Source organism: Ornithodoros turicata, chromosome 1 (genome assembly GCF_037126465.1).
Source record: "Ornithodoros turicata isolate Travis chromosome 1, ASM3712646v1, whole genome shotgun sequence".
Taxonomy (NCBI): domain Eukaryota; kingdom Metazoa; phylum Arthropoda; class Arachnida; order Ixodida; family Argasidae; genus Ornithodoros; species Ornithodoros turicata.
In genome coordinates, this window is record NC_088201.1 from 50,823,362 (window position 1) to 50,843,511 (window position 20,150).

Sequence of the window (20,150 nt, forward strand, 5' to 3'; positions counted from 1 at the left end):
GATTTGTCCAATATTCGCGGGAGACCATTTGATGACACCAATCCGAGGCCTCTCCACATTGTGCTGTTCTTGAGAAGGAGAGGGAAATTGTATAATTCGGGTTCTTTCACTCATAAATCACGAACAACTCAATGAATGAATTCCGTTCCTTTTGTGTGGGAGTCAAGGTAACAAGGAGAAAAATATTTTTGAGCTTTGGTTCCCGTTTAAATTCTGTTATGTGCCGTTAAAGCGTTCGATAAATGAAAATGCTTACTCAGCCAGTTGCTTGAGATACCCGTGGAGCCTCGGCAGTTCGGCCTGTAGCGTCAGCTCGACCCCTATGGCGATGTAATTGTGCGAGACTGGCCAACTCTGGCTGTGCTCTCGCTGGAATGTATTGATCGTCTGCATGACAGAAATACGTATGGACATGTCACGTTTTTGTGAACAATTCTAAAGGTGGAAGGATAATACGATCCTCTCTATTGAGTAGCATTCTCAGGTAAGGGATTGGCGTAAACTGTGTTCCGTATGTAGGGACTACGTTCCCCATGTTCAGTCCTTCAGATTAATCCTTATAATACCTAGGAACCAAGCCAGCGAAAAGGTACATTGGGTCAGCCAAGTTGTTATGATAGATGCGGTTGCCCTGATGCATTACCGTACATCGTGCTGACCGCATATCATTGTAGAAGCCTCATGTGTCAGCATTGACCAATTGTCCGGATGCTGTAATTTGTTGCGTGGTCGAGTAATCTACAGCCACCGCCAAACGTAACGGTAACGCGCAGGTGCGTGGCCTATGGGGACGCTAGCCCCGCGGAACGTTGGCCACTGGGTTGAAGACTGGCTTGCAGCATGCATACAATACCGTCGGAGGCGAACGTGAATGTGCAGCTGAGAAGGGTTGCAGGTGCGATTTCAACGTAGGCGATCTTCCCAAGCTCCTGTCTCAAATCCAGGGGCCAGCGTTTCAAGGCGCTGTCGTCTGCACGGGTCGCGCCTTTCGAAGTCCGACGGCAACTGTTCGCCTACGTTGACATGTAGACAAAAGCGTCTACATGTCCAGTGCAAAGCGCTAAACAGACCTATAAAATTCTCCAAGAATTGTGTAGTCGTCTTAGGCTTACACTGATAGTTGATAGTATATCGCCTCGGTAGTGATCCAGCTGAGCAATGCTGCCTCTTATATTCAGTATGCCGTGATGTCGGATGTTGCCTTCAAAGTGTGTCTTGAAAATATGCTTGCCAAAATCAGTGCGTAAGGTAGCCGTCACGTCTGCTAAGAAACTGTAAAGCCACACAAACATAAAAAGTGTGTTAATGAAAATTTTTGTTCTAGTATTTCCTTCACTTCACTTTACAACAAAACACTTTGTTTTGATGATGATGCACCAGTCCACCAGTGGTGTATGCGTCCTAAGTAAGTAAGAGGGAAGAGGCGGCGGTTACAAATGTACAGTAAGTTCATGACAGGCTTTCGACTGGTATATTGCTTAGTAAGGATACATGAGCATGTAGGCAAAACGAAGAGGAAAACGGAGATACAATAGGCAAATGAAGAGAACTTGCCAATGCATCTAGATAATGGGAAATGCATGTTGGGAGGAAGTATGGCATATGGTGCCGAGCGTACACGTGGAGCTGTTGTTAGTTGTACGACCAGTACAAACGCTAACTAGAATACAGAAGGACTATAAAACGTGAACCGCATGGCCCGAAAAGCGTCCAAATTCTTTCCGAACCGAATTCGGGACCGAACTTTTTTCGGAGAACAGAATTCCGTGCCGAATTCGGCCCGATCTGGCAGGCCAGATTTCTCGTCCGAAATGCGAAGTGACGCCAACCGAAAACGCAGAAGCATCCAATGGCTATCCAGCCGGAAGGAGAATCATAGGAACGATTACGTAGGAATGGGTTTGACTGTTGCCGTGTGTGCGACTTCTACGCCTATGAATACAGGGATTATCTCATTGACCTAGATGGTTGGAAGGCGATGTTCCCCAAGGCCAGAAGTCTTCGGCCGAAATTCGGGGTGCATTTCGGTAGCATGCGGTGATGCACAGAAAAAAGTTCGGTCCCGATTTCGGTTCCGCCACTTTTCGGACAGTTTTTCGTGCCATGCGGTTCACCCTTAATCGCTAACTGACGTGACGTGGCCATTAAAAATTCAGCGGCCGTAGCCATGGAAACCAGCCGCCATCGGCCGCACAGGCAGCCACTCGTAGCCACAAGCCCCATTTTTGAAGTCGTCTGCAGCGATTGACTAAAACAGACGACACCACGACTACGTAACAAAGCAGGGCGCGGAAGCATTGAGCAGGCCTTCATTTTGTCTACATGGCATACTACCCGAATGGTGAGTGACAAACGGATACCACGTGGGTGATGGTGTTCTGCATTCGCGCGTGCGTTGTACCTGCTCTGCGCTGCTTTGATGTTTCCGGTTGTATAGCTACAGGGTGTTTGTTTTTATTCCTCGCAGTTTTTCTTACAGAAAAAGTTATATAAGCAGCACAGATGCCACTTTTGCAGGCCGCTTATACGACCAGGCGGATGTTCTCTCGAAGAGAGCATGTAACTACTAAATGACTCATTACCTGAAAGTCTTTTCTTGGGTTTTTGATTCAGATGTTTTCACGAAATTGTAAGATGGCAGAATTGAAGCCAATATTTAAAGCCATCATATTAAAAAAAGATTACTGTATTCTTTGGCGCACTGCCAAACGAATAGGAAAGGCGATGGCATTGCAGCCTACGTACCAGGGCCGTCCCTGCGCTGTGGCCGTACATCATTTGCGTGCGGCGCAACGGCAACCGTAGATTGCCGTAGGTCTCGTGCAGAAACACTGGTTTCGCCTGCATCCACGTGCACTTCGTGTTGAAGTCATTGAACTCTTTTGATGCGCACTTCTGAACATCTGTCCCAGTGTAATGCACGCTTTGTCGCCCGCCCGCTTATGTTTCTCATTTTCGGTTACCGCGTCTGCATCTCCCGCAGCAGCATATCTGGCATCTGACTCTACTTGCGCGAATGGTTCGCAGCACACCGCCTACGCTGTAACTCCGTGGAGTTCGTGTTGCCAGACGACGTGAGTGTGTAAAAGCGTCTGTCATTGGTGGTAGCCGAGGCCATCGGAAGATTGGGAGGTGGTGGGTTCAAATTCCAGCGATGCTGTCTAAGGTTTTCCCTGGGTTTCACGGCAGACTTTCCAGACGAATGTCGGCGCAGTTCCCCTCCCTCTGTCCCCCACTCCTTCCTCCTGTCCTCTATCCATCAGTCCACGAATGTATGCCATTCATACCCGTGGTTACTTCGCGGCGCTAACACAGGAAACATTAGGGAGTTTTAGCACATCGGAAGCGCTCGAAAACTACACTACAATATAAAGGAAACTGTCAAATCCAAGATCAGGATGTCAGCCACTTCAAATGAATTAGGTGTTTGTCGTATCATATTTTCGGAAACCTTATCGTAAATACCATATAATCTAATAAATTATCTTCTAATCCTTCCCATTCTTCTAAATCTTCCTACTGAACCGGCGCCGCGATAAAGAAACAAACGAGTGGAGATAATGCGACGCGACGCGGACACTCAGGCCACAAAAGTATGCTAAAAAATGCTGTCGCATTAAAAAATCCCGAAACGGGTACGTGTTTTGATGTATCCATCGCCAAATTTTGCTAAGCGAATGAGCCAAAACCGAAAACATGTTCCAGCGACTTCCATGTTCCGCATTGATAAGTGCACTTTTGTCATTGTGAGATACAGGCATCCGCGCAATGCGTCGTCAAAGGTGGTCGGTAGTCTGTTCCCAAGCAGCACAATGTACTGAAAGTCGAGTGCAATAGGGGTGGGCGGTATGTGTCTTATCAATGTTCTTTAGTTTCAGGAGTCTGTTCAAGGCCTTCCACCTACCCGTCCACCCCTATTGCACTCGACTTTCAGTACACTTTGCTGCTTGGGTTTCGTTTTGAAAGTGATAAGGCCAGACTTCCAGCCAGCGAGATTATGTTGTGCTGATAAGTGACGACGCGACAGCCTCCCGAAGAGATGCGCGACCATTTTCTGGATATGTGGCTCACGTGTGAATAAACGCTGGGTATCACACCTTGACACTGGAACGGGAAGTTGAGCAGTCGTGGAATTCCTGGGGTGGATGCAACATGAGCGACGACCATGGGACTACGCGATGCCAAAGTTCCGTGAACTCAGCTGAAATGACGCATCCTTCGAGCATTATTTTTTTTAATTCCGTGCAAACGCCGCGAAGGAAATGTGGCTATGAGCGGCGTACAGACGTGGACAGATGGAGAGAAAACAGCAGAAGACAGGGGGCTGGTATGCGGCCCGCTCGCGACTTCGAGGGGAACTGTGCCGTAATTCGTGTGGAAAGTCTGTCGGAAAACCCAGGGAAAACATCAGACAGCGCACCGGTGGTAGGATTCGAACCCATCACCTCCCAGTCTTCAGCTCGATCTTGTGTTCTTGTGTGTGTGCTAGTTTGATGGATGTTTGCATCCATTTGATGGATGGGGTTGCAAGTTTGATGGATGTGTACAAAGTGTCACTGGCCAAGGAACTTGCCATACATCAGTGCAATATGCCTCAACGCTAGGCTGGATCGAATATTATAGGTCTGTATCATCTCCGGAGCTCTCGGCACTGTGGATGTAGACGGTAGGTCATTGCTGTCGTTATGGTTCTTGCTTTCACAGACCCAAGATTTTTCTACCTTTGAAGGCTACCCCTTTTAAATGTGGAGGGGAGTCCCATATACGCCAACTAAGAAAGTCAAGTTAGTCAATTACGATGCCGAGAACCTTGCTTCGGAAGCTTTTGCGTAGCTTGGATCTGTGTATACGCAAGAACGTTCTACGAAAGAAAATGCGTATTCCTTATTGGAGTTGGAACATACGTTCACGCGTGCACACTCAGGTATTTCTCATTGGTCATTGCCGTATACCGCCATAGTCTTGTTTTCAAAGGTACACGCAAATACACGCGCATTTTGACATGAGATGATTAAAACCTCACTTATTTGCCAGTTATGAAAGTCAAGTACCGCAAAAATGTACGCGCTATCTCGCTGGGTGTTGATTTGGCGAATTCGCTAGTCACCTAGCTCATCTACGCTAGTGCAGTGTGCACTAGTACGCAGTGTGCACTCTACGCTAGTGCTCTTCGTTGTGCCGTTCATTGCCTTCGAGAACAGTACAGACACAATGCAGTACTTTGAGTCAATTATTTTCATCACGCATAACTTCAAACATCTCCAAGAAACACGATTCCAAACTCCAGCTCTTTATGGAAGTAGTAACAGTTGAGAGTTGAGAAATTAACACGTCTGGCCGCTATAGGTCATGTTTCACGCCAATGTCTTCGAGAAAGTGTTGGGACACGCGAATGCTTGCGGCATCTTTTTTTTTTTTCTTCTTCTTTTTTTCAGCTTGCGGACTATTTGTCGTGCGTTTCGTTTGCAGCAGTTCGTTCTGAATGCTAGCTGTGCTAAACGAATCCACTGATTGCGTGGCACGATGCAGCCTAAAAGCAGCGTAGTAGCCTAGATGTGTATAGCTGGAACACGGGTTTTGTACCCACGCCTTTCCTTTTGAAATAATGACGCAAAATATGGCATAACGTGCATTTGTCACATTATATGACGATCAGGAAGAAATACGCAGAAATATAAAATTATGTGACACGCGAAACAATGCAAATTTGTGTCGCTGTGATTGGTAATGTGAAACGTTAGGATAACCGCGAGAACAGATTCTAATGGCACCTTCGACTGGCAGCGTCCGATCGCTCTAGAACGCTCTAACTACGCCTGGTCAAAAAGGAGTGCTCTGGCAACAGCTTCGGCAGTTGTTTCTTTCTTCCATCCTGTTTCTTTCTCCAGCTCGGAGCTCTCTGGCTTACAGCATTGGTACCGCCAGTCGAAGATGCCATAAAAATATGTATTTTGCATGAGCTGCCGGGCAATAAGACAACATTCGGCGATCGCTTCAGATCTATTGCTCGCACACGCTTAAAAATGAACTTCACCGCATAGCACGCTCCTAGCCAACCATTATCTCGGATGATATCGTTTATCTTTCCTGATTTGTTGCAAACGGGAGGCGTACGCCTTTTCTGTGACAATTATGAACAGCATAAGTGTCACAGAAACGGCGTACGCCTCCCGTTTTCAACAAATCAGGGCAGATAACGATATCATTGGAGATGATGGTTGGCTAGCGTGCTATGCGGTGAAGTTCATTTTTAAGAGTCCAGGTTTCGAGCATTCCTACACGTCAATGTTCCTTTAACACGATTAGGTACCGTACGGGGTCTTACTCAGCGTGGAAGGACATGCCGTAAGATTTGTTGTGAGATACAGATGCCCTCCGCTTGAACATATCGAAAGATGCGTCGCCGTTGGTGGAGCCAAAGTCCTTCCTTCCCGAGTCGAAGGCAACGTGCGTATAATAGACGAAGTCGCAGAGGTCATCATATGCGTACTGTTCAGGCAAGACCCCATGGGCGCCCATAGTACAAAGGAGGGGGAAGTCAGCATCATATAGATGTCTCGATTTGCGTTGGCTTGCGTCGGCGCTAGACGATACCGTGGTGGCGGATGCGTCACTAGGTGTCGCTGCGAGAAACCGACATAAAATGTGATTTTACAGACAATGGTGGAAATAGCAAGAGTTACAGAACCAACACCACTGTTACTGTACCCAGCATTACGCACCGCCGCGCTCTAAGAAAAAAAGGACTAACATGGGGAGTAATTGCAGCTTCTAGTCCCCTAGACTGCAATTACTCTGCATTTTACTCCACAGGACTACAAATTGTCACTGATCTTCGCGAATGGTCTGTCGAATGCAACAGTCTACGTAAATATGTGCTCTGGGTCAATTTCATGGCGTAAGGCGTATAACTCAGCGAACTTAGAAATTTTCCGCCCCCACAGAGTAAGAAACAGTTAGCGCTTCTTTCTTCGCAAACTGTGCCCTATGTGTGTCGCATGATTTTATATCACTCGATATATCACTGTTGACGGTTTGATTCCAAGTATTTTCATGCGTGCACACGAATTATGTACGTGGGACTCTTAGAACAGAGCGTGAAATGCAGTCTTCACTCTGTGACATTCATTTACACCCGTGCATTTGCTCCCGAAGGGAACTATTTTTTGTGGCAATGCATTTAGACCCCAAAAGTAGTAAAAGTACTCCCTTTTTTCTTAGAGTGCACACTATACTAGCTCTTTCAACAACAGGGTGCAGGCACCAAATACTTAAAAAATAAATCGAGATACCCTTCTTGCAAGTAGGTTACTAGTTCGATTCACCGTCTTTTTGGCGAATGGCGAACGTTTCCCCCTGTCCAGTATTCCCATCTGGTTTCAAATGTCTTATACACTGTTAAAACAGGGGGGGGGGAGGTCGAGGTAGCTTGCCGATGTTGGCCGCACTCAAGTGGGCATCGTCACGACTATAGCCAAAAAAGAAGGAAAGTGGGAGAGGGGACTTGAGGACTTCAAAGTGATGCATAGGCAGGATGACCGATACTGATGGGACGGAGGCACACTGTAGGTGAGAGGTGCACTAGAGTGATCTTTCCGCTAGGCCCGTTTCTTGAAGAAAGCGCACGAGGCTCTTTTCCTACACTATTAAAGGGACCGAAAAGTGAATATAAACCTATCGAAACTTTATGTTCGGCGAAAAGCTTGAACCTTCAAAAGTTCGAATATCAAAGAACTCCGCTGAAGTCGCTGTAGTTTTTCTGTAATCGAATTTTCCATAATTGCATGCCCAGGGACCTAGTAGGAAACCGTGCAGTCTGTCAACAATTGCATGACCCCGCGCCATCTGTCGAGGACGCATGTAATACGCGCACTTCCGGGCGCTAATCCGGCGAAAACGAAAATGGCAGTGGGCATTTGTGACCACTTTCTACGTCGAGAATGTCGAGCCTCTTGAACATGAGTGCGCTGGAATTCCGCATTCGAGAACTGTCGCTCACACAGAACTGTTGTTCGTGCGCTAGCGTGCTGGAAAGTGTGTTCTTCGCAGCAGAAGATTCCTCGTCCAGAGATCAATCGGAGTCACATTTGTCCTCAGCAGTAGCTCACCGTGCCGTGAACATGGACTGTTTTGTGAAATTTCCATGTATCAGGGAGAAACACTTGTGTAAGCCGAAACAAGCACTGTTTTTTCGTCGTGCAGGTGTTCGTATGTGAAACGCAAACCGACGGATACTACGGATGGATACTACGGTTTTTGCTGCCGAGAGGTATAGAATGCGTGTGAAAAGCAGACAGACGATTGCATCAGAACTAACGAATATTTCGAAATACTGTGCCTTGACACCGAAGTACTGCAAGTGTCTTTTACATACATCCGAGAAACCGAAAAGCATGGCAACATACACGGCAGCGCCGTGTGGTCTTTACGCGCTACTTGAACGGCAAACTGGACGGAAAACCCTTATTTCTGCAGGAAATTCCGTTATACCACCTGTCGGCCATTCACAAGAAGGATATGGGGTGCTCCGAGAAAATACAATAGAAAGTACTCCACTGGATCTCGATCTGCGTGATGCATGCTATTAGGGATGCTTTCCCATCAGTGTGCTGACCTCTAGAAATGTCAGCATATTTTCATTTCTTGTTTGCTGGAAGTTTTTCTCATTGCTTTTTCTTTGCTGTCACAGCATATTATAATTACTAGTTTGTTCCTGGAGGGTCAAATAACCTGTGGGCATAGATGTATTTGTAGGTTATACTCATGTCTCAATTGTATATGTGAGGAGTAAGTAAGATAATTTTCATCAGTGTCATTCAGCCGAACTGTGTTCATAACCTTTTAGTATATTTCTTAGTGACCACGTTTCCAAATGTCAACTAATAATTGAAACAAGATTGGGATTTAACACTTAATTAACTCTGTTTTGCTAAACGGAGTACTTGTAGCTGATTCATTATCACGTCATCAACTAACATTTGTAAAGGAGGACTTGAGGGCTGACTTCAAGTATTATTAACCCTTTATCTGGGTTCAAAGTTAACCATGCACCATTGGTGCGCATAGTACTCCAAAATGGCTAAATAATTTATTCCATAAGTTCTCTGTTACTGTAATTGAGGTGTACTTTTGTAAAGTACTTTTGACAGCCCTGCAAATTGAAACTGGCTTCAGTGTACACTACAAATGCATCGTAACATTTAATTGAAATATAAGAGCAGAAGCAACATTTTGTCACCACTCAAACAATATCTTTCTTTTTTATTTGTGGCGGCGCCGAAGACGATCGCACCATCCGTACCACCCGCGCTTCTTCTCGCGCCTTTACCGGTGCGTGCACCACTTCGATTCCTGTCCGGCTCCGGTGAACAGCACCGTTCTCCGGCTGCAATCTTGTAAATAAACTCAGATGGCTTCCCCTCATATTGTCCAGGGATTTAGGAAACAGAGTAGGACTTTCTGCCCTCTGATGTTTTGACGTACTTGATAGAGTTGTAAAACCTACAACAAAATAAACAAGAGAAGTATAGACAGTTTTGTCTTTCCCTTTTGAATTTAACAAGCTAGTTATATTTTACCATTTGTTCACTTTTGTATTCTCTGTTGGTGAAAAGATTACAGGAACAATAATGCTGCAGATCGAACAATGACCTGTCATCTTGATGAAGATCAGAACATGTCTTCAAGCATGCTAAGTGAGACAAAAGAAATGTACAATGAAGGTTGTACAAAAACAGCAAGTCTCCGTCGACTAAAACTTTCTATATGTGGATGTTACCACATCGTGTAGTTTCCATCCAAAAGTAGGACTAGGCAAGGGTGTTTGGTAGGTTGTTGGCATGTTGATGTGCTATACCGTTACAGCACATCAATATTGATAGAGGGGCAAACACAGTAGACAGCGTGATGGCTGCAAACTCAAGTGAAGATTTATTCAACAGAACAAGAAACCGAAAGCATGAGTATAGAGAAAGGCAGTGCCATGCAGTGTATGGTGAACCACATTATTCTCTCAGAAGGTAGGATCGGAAAAGCAATAAAGAGAAATGACAGTTGCGTCCTAGATAGGGGAACTCTGCGAATTTAGGACCAATATGATGTGGTAACCTTGCATGGCTCACTGCAGCTCTGACACACATTGAACAATTCCAGTAGTGGGGCTTCAAAGACAACGAACGTTTGCTGTTTCACTGGGCATTCAAGTGTAGAGGATGCATCTCTAGAAAATTAATTAGCGTTCCTTAGTCATAAAGTCATAACTACATCTCAACAGGAAGTATTCTTGTACCCTTCAAACAAGGTAGTAGTTCTGATCGGTTTCTTCTCCCCTTGTTGATGTCATACTAATGTTCTGCACCTATCCAAAGACTAAAAAAAAATGTCACAAAGTCTGCAACACGTAACAAATCTAGTGCTTCCATCTGTGGACTTTGCATACCTGCTTTCAGCTATTTCTGTCATGTCAACTTGAGTGCCTGGATCACACACACACGAAGCAGTCTTGCGCCACTTTAACACTGGAAGGCCCCTAAAATTAAATTTGTTGATGTTGACAATGTTGAGTACGGGACAAGTAGGATAACATAAGTGAAATGGAATACGTCGTCGCTATATTATAATTTATACATGTGTGACGCCTGTACATACCTAAGACGTTGTGTTGAACTCGTCACCTCGGTGAAGCAAAATCACTGGGTACTGAGCATCAGTGTGCTTCGGACGTCTTCACAATTCGCCTTCTACGGCATCTTCGTAGTCATCGGCAGCAAAATGAGAACAGCACACACGGCACCACTGCCACATCTAATAACCGAGTGTTTCGAACCACATTCGCTTTCGCGCACTCTCCTGTTGAATCTTGTGGTAGAAAACGCCCGCTGCCGATGGTGAGCGAACATGATTTTTGCATCCCCGAACACCAAAACTACGAGAGAACCTACGTGTGTCGTCTTCTGTGTCCGTGTCTCTTCTTCATGGATCTATACCAGCTAGCCTGCACCCTTTCCCTTGTTACCAAAACTACACCAGGCATATGTAGGTCTCTCGAATAATTGACCACAACAACCACGAACATGTCATTCACTTCTCTTCGCGCGACCAATACGACCACCCACGACATAAACAATAAACGCGATAACACAGACGGCCTTGCAGATGGCGCGGCGGATCGTAGCTCGTAGCGGCTTTATTAACGTAAAAGCTATGGAAGTGAGCGTTATTTTTAAAATGGCGTTTAGCTGTAAGATAATGTGCGTCAGCTTTGTTCTCTACAAAATTAATTAACTCTCACGTAGTAAGGGTTGACCAATCCCTGGGAGCCCTGGACCTGAAACCCAAGTTGCTCTTTTTCACCGTTCGCTGGCAGCACCGTCCATGTTCCGGCAATCTTCAAAATATTTATACGTAAAAATTATGCCGAATTGAGAAGTAATGCTTTCTGTATCTTATAAAACAACGATATTGTGCACGACAGTGGGCAAAAATATGGGGGTTATTTTTCACTTTTCGGTCCCTTTAAAACAGAACTTCACCACATAGCACGCTCTTAGCCAACCACCATAGCGAATGATATCATTCTGTGTCATGATTTGTTCAAAACAGGGGGAGGAGTGCCTATCTGGGACAAGCATAATGTGTTCCAGAGAGGCGCCTCCTCCCATTTTCAGCAAATAAGGATACATAATGATATCATTCGGAATGACGGTTGGCTAGCAGCGTGCTATGTGGTGAAGTTCTGTTTTAATAGTGTAGGAAAAAAGCCCAGCAGTTGAATATGACATATGAAGGCGCTCCTTAGCCAACCATCATCCCGAACGACATCGTTCGCTTCCCTCATTTGTTGAAAACGACAGGCGTACGCCTTTTTTGTGACACTCACGCAGTTACGTTGTTTGTCACAAAAACGCGTACGACACGCGCGTTCCACAAATCAGGAGCGGCAACGGTATGATTTTGTGCAATGGTACGCTTTCCACGTGCTATATGGTGCAGTTCTGTTTCACGGGTGTAGAGCTTTTCTGTGGGTGGATCATACGTCAGTAAATTCACCACCAGATGATGCAGAATGATGTGATGTTGAGTGATGGGACGTGATGTGGTGTTCATGTCCCGTGAGGGTATACGATGGTTACTATGTTGATGTTGACTGATGGATTGTGGCATTGAAGGGTTGTCCGTTTAATGTCGAATCATGAACTGTGAATGAGGTGCGGTCCATTATGGTGTGAAATTGAATTAAAGGAGCTATGATCAACTGTACCAAGCGAGCCCGCCGACCGCGTCGGCTCTAAACGGCGATTTCAACGTGTTGTCTGTGACACCTTTTGTATAGGTGAATTTGATAGGTGCGTATCTTCAGCACATAGCACGCTCTTAGCCAACCATCTTCCCGAATGACAACGTTCTCGCCCATGATTTGTGGACAACGAGAGGCGGAGCCTATTATGTATCTATTATGCATGGCTACGAAGTGGGCTACGCCTCCCGTTTAAAACAAATCGGAGACGAGAACGTTGTCATTCGTGATGACGGTTGGCTGGAGCGTGCCATGTAGTGAAGTTCGTCTTGAAGAGGGTAAAGCAGAACATTATATGTACCTCTGTGTTGGCGTCTGATTGGGTGCTACAATTCTTCAGATGACGTAACGATGGATAGAGGTATCTGGACGGCCGAATACGAAAGAGAGTGCGTTTTTATATTAACGCTGCAAAAGTTATGAATGAGCAGAATTGAACAATAAATTGTAAATAGAATTACGGAGCGTAGAAGAACAATATTGCATCTATTAAACCCGTAACTAAATACATGCAGATAGGAGTTCTTACCTCCTTTAATTTCTCGAAAAGTACCGACTGACAGGATGGATGTTCTCGCATTATTTTACAGTGCGCGGCTGTTTAATGATGACTCAAGCGTGTTACTTGCCTGCAGAGTGTTGTATATGTATGTTTAGGTAGGCGTATGTTGCGAATCGGATCTTTATGTGTTGACAACCCCGTCTTGGTGAATGGACCACGGTAGCTACTTACTTATGACCACGTACTTTTTCCTTACCATGTCCTAGCTGAATCTCGGCGCTTTTATTGGCACCCATGGCACCCGGTTCGGCGGCATCGTCATCTTTGTCTGCGTTATAACCATGCGACATATGTGAGGCAGACCGAATGGAAGAAGTGGAAGATTCAATATTATGCGGTATTACGTATATGACTTGGGCAGCCACTGTCGGAAGTGCAAAACGACACTGGTTGTTGTTGACGGGGGTCTGAGCGCGTATTCCTATGACAATCTTCATATACGCACCAAGACGTGCGACTCCCATTTTCAACAACAACAACAACAACAACAAAAAGTTGGTCTGATCATTGCAGTTGGTCTGATCGTGTTACGCGGGGAAATTTTTTGTTTCCTTGTTTTGTTTTTAAGGTTAAGTTGCGCGAGGAATGACGAAGGTTATACTTGCACCGTTGAGGCATATAATAATACCCCTGCGGGTGCGCAGTGGGCATACGGGTGGGGGTCTTGCTCATGCTCATTGAAATGCTCATTGAAACCTATGACCATTGAACATGCGCGTAGTGCCACCAAGCGTGTAACTTCTCAACCTCTCGGGAGCATTGGATCCAATCAGTGATTTCCCCAGAAATTCACTACTGGGGGGGTGCCGAGCTTTCAAGGGGGGTGGGGGGTCATACTTGGTGACTTACGGAATTTTTCTTAGACACGGGAAGAATGGTGGCACAATGGTGACATCTCTGCACAGCTTTCCCGGTTTATTTGTACATGTTATTACTTTAGAACACAGTACATTAGAATAGAGATTCATTGTGAACGGCATTTCAACATTAAGATGCATAATCACACGACCGACAAAGATAAGAGACTACCATCTTGTCACGAACACCTAGCAATCAACGGTGAAAACCTTAGAATACCTCGCTTGGTTGAGTTGGGCGCAAATGGCTCTTGATGATCCACATTGAGTTTGCGTGCCCGCATGCATTTTTGCTCGTACATACGCGCAATATATGCATTGCACAGTCACTTTCAAATGATTTTGGGCAAATGCATGGTACGATCATCTGCATGACTGTGGTTCTACAGCCCAAGTTTGACAGCACAGGATGTAATTCGCTGCGCCGGACTCACTACCAGAACGCGTTGGTGCCCGAGCTGGGTGGAGTCACCTGAGAAATTTCAGGGGGGGGGGGGGTTGCAAAAATGCAGGGAGGGTGTACACCCCCCTGAGGGGGTGTAGGGAAATCCCTGGATCCAATGCCCTTTGAGAAGTGGACGCGCTGCACGCCTGGGGACGCTGCGCGCATGTTCAGTGGCCATTGGTTTCAATCATCATTGAAGACTACATGTGTGACAGGAATAAAGAATGCGCGATGAAGTGAACAAGAAAAAAGTAACGTCACTATTTATCTATGCGACACCGGTGCTAGCACTTCACAGTCCTCGCCGTAGTGTGGATTTATTTTCATCGTTCTTGACAGGTCCTACAACATTCTGTGAGGCAACCTGAGCTTACCTCCGGAATTCGAGAATGCGTAGTAAACAGCGCCAATGCACAGCAGTCCGAGACACGCGAGGGCTAATGCAACCAGCGGGGCAATGTACCACGCCCTATGTTTGGTTGGTTCCGGTTGGTCTTCACTGCACATAGAAGTATAGAAACCACGTGACTATGTAAGGTAAGTGATGTAGAAGAACCTCAGAGTAACCGATGGTACTTGCGAATAGCATCATAATTGGAGGGAATGAGCGTCGATAGATCAGATAATTTGGCGGCAATCACTTAGGTTATCGCTTAGTTGACCGATGTTTAACTCAAGCCTTGCCACGCACACATATGGGAAGGGGGAGGGGGCAAGTTGTAGCTTTTTTTTAGAAAACCGTCTAAATTCGGATCGTACTTGAGGGTGTAGGCGCTTCAGTGCACTAGCAGCACTGTTGATCCCTCTGGATACTGTGGAACAAAAATGACGCGAATATTTCATGACAATATGGCCAAAATCTTTTAATATGCAACAGGAGGCAGAGTGTTTCGATATGCCCCAACCTTAGAGGAATCAGGGATTTGCCGTGCAGTCATGGCGAACGTACAACAGGTCTTTGTTAATACCATCCCAATGTGACCAGTCTTTGCAAACCTTGCACTGAACCCACACTCCTTGTTCGGTGCGTACTTCCCATGTCACGCCAGACAGTAATATTCCATGAAGTCATCTGCAACAGTATTTGGACGCCGTTCATTCCTGGGCGCCCCAGACTTTGCTCTGCTCTATGTTTGCTGTGTTTTGCTTTTCTCTACGATGTACATATACCATTAAGTTTCCAAGTTGAAGCACTTGTAGCAACTTGCCCCATAGCGGCATGGCAACGGTAAACGCCATTTTCCGCCGAGGGAGACGCCATCAGTTACTAGAGTTTGGGAAGTTACTAATACTACGAAAGAAGGACCTACAAGTACGTCCCAACTTTCGTGCTTCTTGTGCAAACATTCTCGAGCACGCATGACAATGCGTGTAATCAGAGAAAGTTTCCTTTTGAGGTCACCTTTAAGAAAAAAATTATGGCCAACCTATAGCCTGTCTAAAGAGAAAGTGTCTATTGAATATATAGCCCGTCTGTTTCAAGTCCATAGACACTTTTGGACTACCGTTTATCCTTTCTTTGGCCTGTCAATGGGAGATTGGCCCCAACTGTCTATTGACTTTCTATAGACTGACATTAGACTGGCCACTGGTCCACCATTGCCTTTCTATCATCATCATATGCACTCAATTCGGATTCATGAACTGTGGTATGTTGAACCTGAATCTGGAATTCTGTTGAGTTCCTGTTGTGTGAAAGTGTATTGATGTTCTTTAACTTGTGCTGACAATACGTGGTCATCATTGGCACACGTCTAGGATCGTCGTGGATAATCATCAGTGCCATTCGCAATAGCTTAATTCCAGTGCTTTCAGGATGCCCACCTCTGAGCACGAAGCATTGACATCTCCTTCCTAAGAGAAAACAGATACCATATATTGCTTGAGTTGCGAGCTTCCGCAAATTCGAAAGTCCTGGTTGCCACTGAGTCAGAATGAAGGGTGAGGTGTCCCAGCTTAATTCGATTGCGCATACATCCAAGCCCGAATTAAGGAATTGCTTGGAGTATTAACTCACCGCCAAGATAACGCTTGTGTTTGTAACTGCTTTCGGTTTGAGACATTCAGTAGGTTCATTGAAAGTCAAACTTGTGCAGTGAGGTGGCTATTTGCACCAATGTGAACCTGCATGGCAAATTACGCACTGCACAAGTTTGTCTCTCACTGGACCTACTGAATGTCTCAAACCGAAAGCAGATACAAACACAGGTGTTATCCTGGTGATGAGTTAATACTCCAAGCAATTCCTCACTTCGAATTAAGCTGGGACCCCTCACACTTCATTCTGACTCGTCAGAGGCAAGTAGGTCACTCGAATTTGCGGAAGCTCGAAAGTCAAGCAATATATCATATCTGTTTTCACTTAGGAAGGAGATGGTAGTGTTGCATATGCCTTTTTAACTGCACGTGCTACGTCCTTGCACTGGTTAAGCTATTGCAGATGGCACTAAGGATTATCTTCGATGATCCTAGACGTGTGCCAATGACGGCCACGTATTACCTTGTATTGCTTCTCAACACAGGTAAAAAAAGTTTAACACACTTTCACACAACAGGAACTCAGCAGAATTAAAGGTTCAGATTCAACAGATCACAGTTCATGAATCGGAATAGGGTGCATATGATGATGGTAGAAGGGGAATTGTGGACCAGTCGCCTGTCTATTGTTAGTCTATAGTAAGTCAATAGACAGGCAATGGCAGATATCAATTTCCTTTCTATAGCAGGTTGTCTATAGACTGTTGGTGCAAATCTCCCATTGACAGGCCAAAGAAAGGATACACGATAGTCCAAAAGATGTCTATAGACTTGAAACAGACAGGCTATAAATTCAATAGTCCAAAGGAAGTCTGTTCAGGAAATAGGACTTCCAAAGGATGTCAATAGACTGGCCAAACTTATTTTTGTAAGGGGCAGGAACCATTTTTGGTTGTCTCCGGGGCGATCCACCCTACGCAGCACCGTGACGCTGTCCTGAATGGAGTAGAAGTCTGGAACGATGCTACCTTCGAAAGGTGGAGCTGCTACCGTCAAAATGGGACCAGAAAAGTTGACTGTTTCAGTGTACCCCGTGTTTCAATGTTCCCCCTATCCTACACTGTTCTTCATTTTCATATTCCTTCATTACCTTTGTCTTTGTGTACGGGGTTCATGGTGAAGCGTTAGCATCGTCTTCCACAAATTTGAGTGTATTAAAGTCGATGGTTGTAGCCAATGTTGACAGAAAACCGTATGTAGAGAAATGGAAATATAAAAAGTTTGCAAAATACAACAAGGTTGGGATCCGTGGCACGGACGACATAGTTAGTTTCCAGCCTCTTTCACCTTAGTTACTCGGAGAAAGAGTTGCAGGACGTTTGGTTGTATTAATAATCAAATAAGGATCAATGGTGCTAACCATATCAGAATATTTCTGTATTCAATCGTGGGGAACACCTACTCGATTGGTTAACCGCGGGGGACCCGTTGTATATATACGCCGAGACTGCAAGTGACCCTGCTGCTGCTTGAACGTTCGGGTTTCTGCTTCGGTTTTAATTATACCAGTCCCTCAACCTGATGCCTTTAACACCAGCTAAAATTTTCTTAAGAGTTACGTTCTCAAGAATGAAGATTTTCTTAAAGGGAAGTGTCTGCAAGGGGGAATTGTCTGGAGTGTACTAAGGGCACTGCGGTCATTCTGAACTATAGCTTTTAAGATGAACTTTCTTTGTTCACCTTGAGGCCCAGGTTCTCAATACGCATTAATGGAGAAGCTGTCTGAAACCGGTAGATACATATAGCGTAGAATCACTGGCCGCGATTTTCAGAAATCACTCAAGGTTGCAAATCAGTAACTGGTGAGTCGCTAAGCTTAAGTCGTTTGAAATCGAACAAAGCTTAAAGGAGCAATGAAGTGACATTTAACGTGTCTCGAAACCCTGCCTCATCTGTGTAGCTGTCCACTAGGACAGTCCACGGCCGACAGGATCCTCGCGTGACGTATAACGGCTCTGTGCTTTTTCCTTTGTTTTTTCTTCTCAGCTCACGCGCCGCTTTGTTTTCTCGTTTTTGCATTTTAGTGGACCTTTAAACGTGTGTGGAACAGAGGCCCTTGCGCTGCTCTGTAAGTCATCTGCGCTTCTTGCGCAGGAGCTCATTTTGCGCGTTGCAAAACACGCCGCAACGAAAAACAAAAATATTCTAGGGGTCACCTCAGTACTCCTTTAAAGGTCGAGCATCTTCTGTGGTAGTGTTCAGCCTGAGAAGGGCATTATCGATGCATGTTTGCTCTCTGTATTTAACCACCGGAAGACGACATATTCTTTAAAACGTGATTGTGCATCGTTCTTTTTTTTTGTTTTTTTCAAGTCGCACACGGTCGTCTCACACGTTCTTTTAATAGGAAATACTCTAAGTTCCCATGCAGCACATGAGGGGGCGTTCATATAGATCGACCACGACTGTAGTGCTGTGCAACCTATACAGTTTAACATGTTTCTTATTTCCCACTAGTTTATTTCATCACAGAATACGGAAGGCACGGGAATGCGAATTGGGGAACACTTACGCAGGAAAGTACTCCGCAATCACTGGAAAGAAATACAACCGACGATCAATGGATTGTTACGCGCCTGGCACACCTATTGTCATGGTGCCGTACTTACTATCAGGGCTTATCTCGTCAGCTTGAAAAGTAACAACCGTGTGTGAAAAAGCAAGAAAAAGTTACGGGAACCGGGAACATCGGTGATTTGCTTACCCCACGTGATTGAAGGGGCTGTTGAAAAATGACTGAATGAGCAAATGGGGAACGGGGTGATAATGGAGGTGCACTTAGTTGTATTCCCACCCCTGAACAATATTTTATTAAATTGCATTCTCACTGACAGGTGGGATAATTGTTAACGTAAAAATAACTTACTTCTAGAGCGTCGGATCTCAGGTCCCTCAGCAGTGGCTGCTGCAGCTGCGTGAAATGGCTAGTTAAATGCGCTTCTCTTCCAGATAAAAACTTTTTCGATCATGCATACAGTGTGCACATAATGTACAGGCAACGCGTATAGGTCCCCCCACTCAGTGGTGGGAGACAACCCGATGACGCTAACATGAACCTAGCGACCCCCGTCAAATTGTGGTAGCATCGCATTGCGCTCAATATCTTACTATACTCAAGTGCATGATTCATCCCGTGAAAATTCCCAATTTGTGCGTAAGAACGAGGCAGGAGTCCTCTGGTGTACATAGTGGAGAGTGCGTAAGCCCATAAACAGAACACTAAAGCTTCCACTACCTGAGTAAAACGAAATAAGGTAGTTGTCAAAAAGTCAGAACGGCAAGACACTCGCATTGTTGCTTCCCCCCGACTACTTGCTACTTCCTTATATCCCTTCCTACTTTTGTTTTCAAAAACACAATCACATATACAAAACGAGCGTGTTTATGAGCCACCTGCCGTGGGCCTCGTTGTGTGTGTGACTTGTTCGAGCAAAGATACAGAAGTGAGTGAGAGGGTGTCCGTCCGTCCGTCCGTATGGTGTCCTTTGCTGGAGGTCCTGCAGGCGCGTAATTGCCTGCTAGCGCGGCGTATTTGCAGCAGCACTTCACCGCAAATGATGAAGTCTAGGTTCATGTCCCACCGGGGTCTAGCATTATCCGCAATTAATTGCCTCATTCCATTATGCGATGAGACCTGACGGTGTGTTTGTCCATTTGTGTGCTAGCTTCGACTTGGCTATTCGCCATAGGACAGTTGTTCCCAAACTTCGCTGCCCCGCGGCCCATAAAAATATAGACGACCTCGTCACGACGCCCCTCCCCCACCGGTTTTCCTCGTCGCGAAAGCCGGACGCCTTCTCATCTCAGCGCATGAACGTTAACCAGAACGATACGCTGACATTTTATTGGCGCTACATTCAGAGCGAATTCTCTGGTGCAAAAAGTCTTGCAGAACGGCAGGAGCACCGTCTCTGACGCTGCGCTTGTACTTTCGGTCTCCAAACATTTTTCGTT

At 45.5% G+C, this 20,150-nt stretch overlaps 1 protein-coding gene across 1 annotated transcript in view; it reads right to left on the reverse strand.

Moving 5' to 3' along the window:
- LOC135398881 (uncharacterized) overlaps positions 1–20,150 on the reverse strand; it is a 50,492-nt gene that overhangs the window by 24,401 nt on the left and 5,941 nt on the right. Inside the window, exons 2-10 of the mRNA XM_064630418.1 lie at positions 19,063–19,107; positions 18,901–18,918; positions 18,806–18,826; positions 18,709–18,730; positions 14,534–14,658; positions 13,054–13,125; positions 6,326–6,623; positions 1,113–1,272; positions 257–387 (exon numbers count right to left, since the gene is read on the reverse strand). Of these exons, the coding sequence (XP_064486488.1) occupies positions 257–387; positions 1,113–1,272; positions 6,326–6,623; positions 13,054–13,125; positions 14,534–14,658; positions 18,709–18,730; positions 18,806–18,826; positions 18,901–18,918; positions 19,063–19,107 (892 nt within the window). The remainder of the gene's footprint in view (positions 1–256; positions 388–1,112; positions 1,273–6,325; positions 6,624–13,053; positions 13,126–14,533; positions 14,659–18,708; positions 18,731–18,805; positions 18,827–18,900; positions 18,919–19,062; positions 19,108–20,150) is intronic.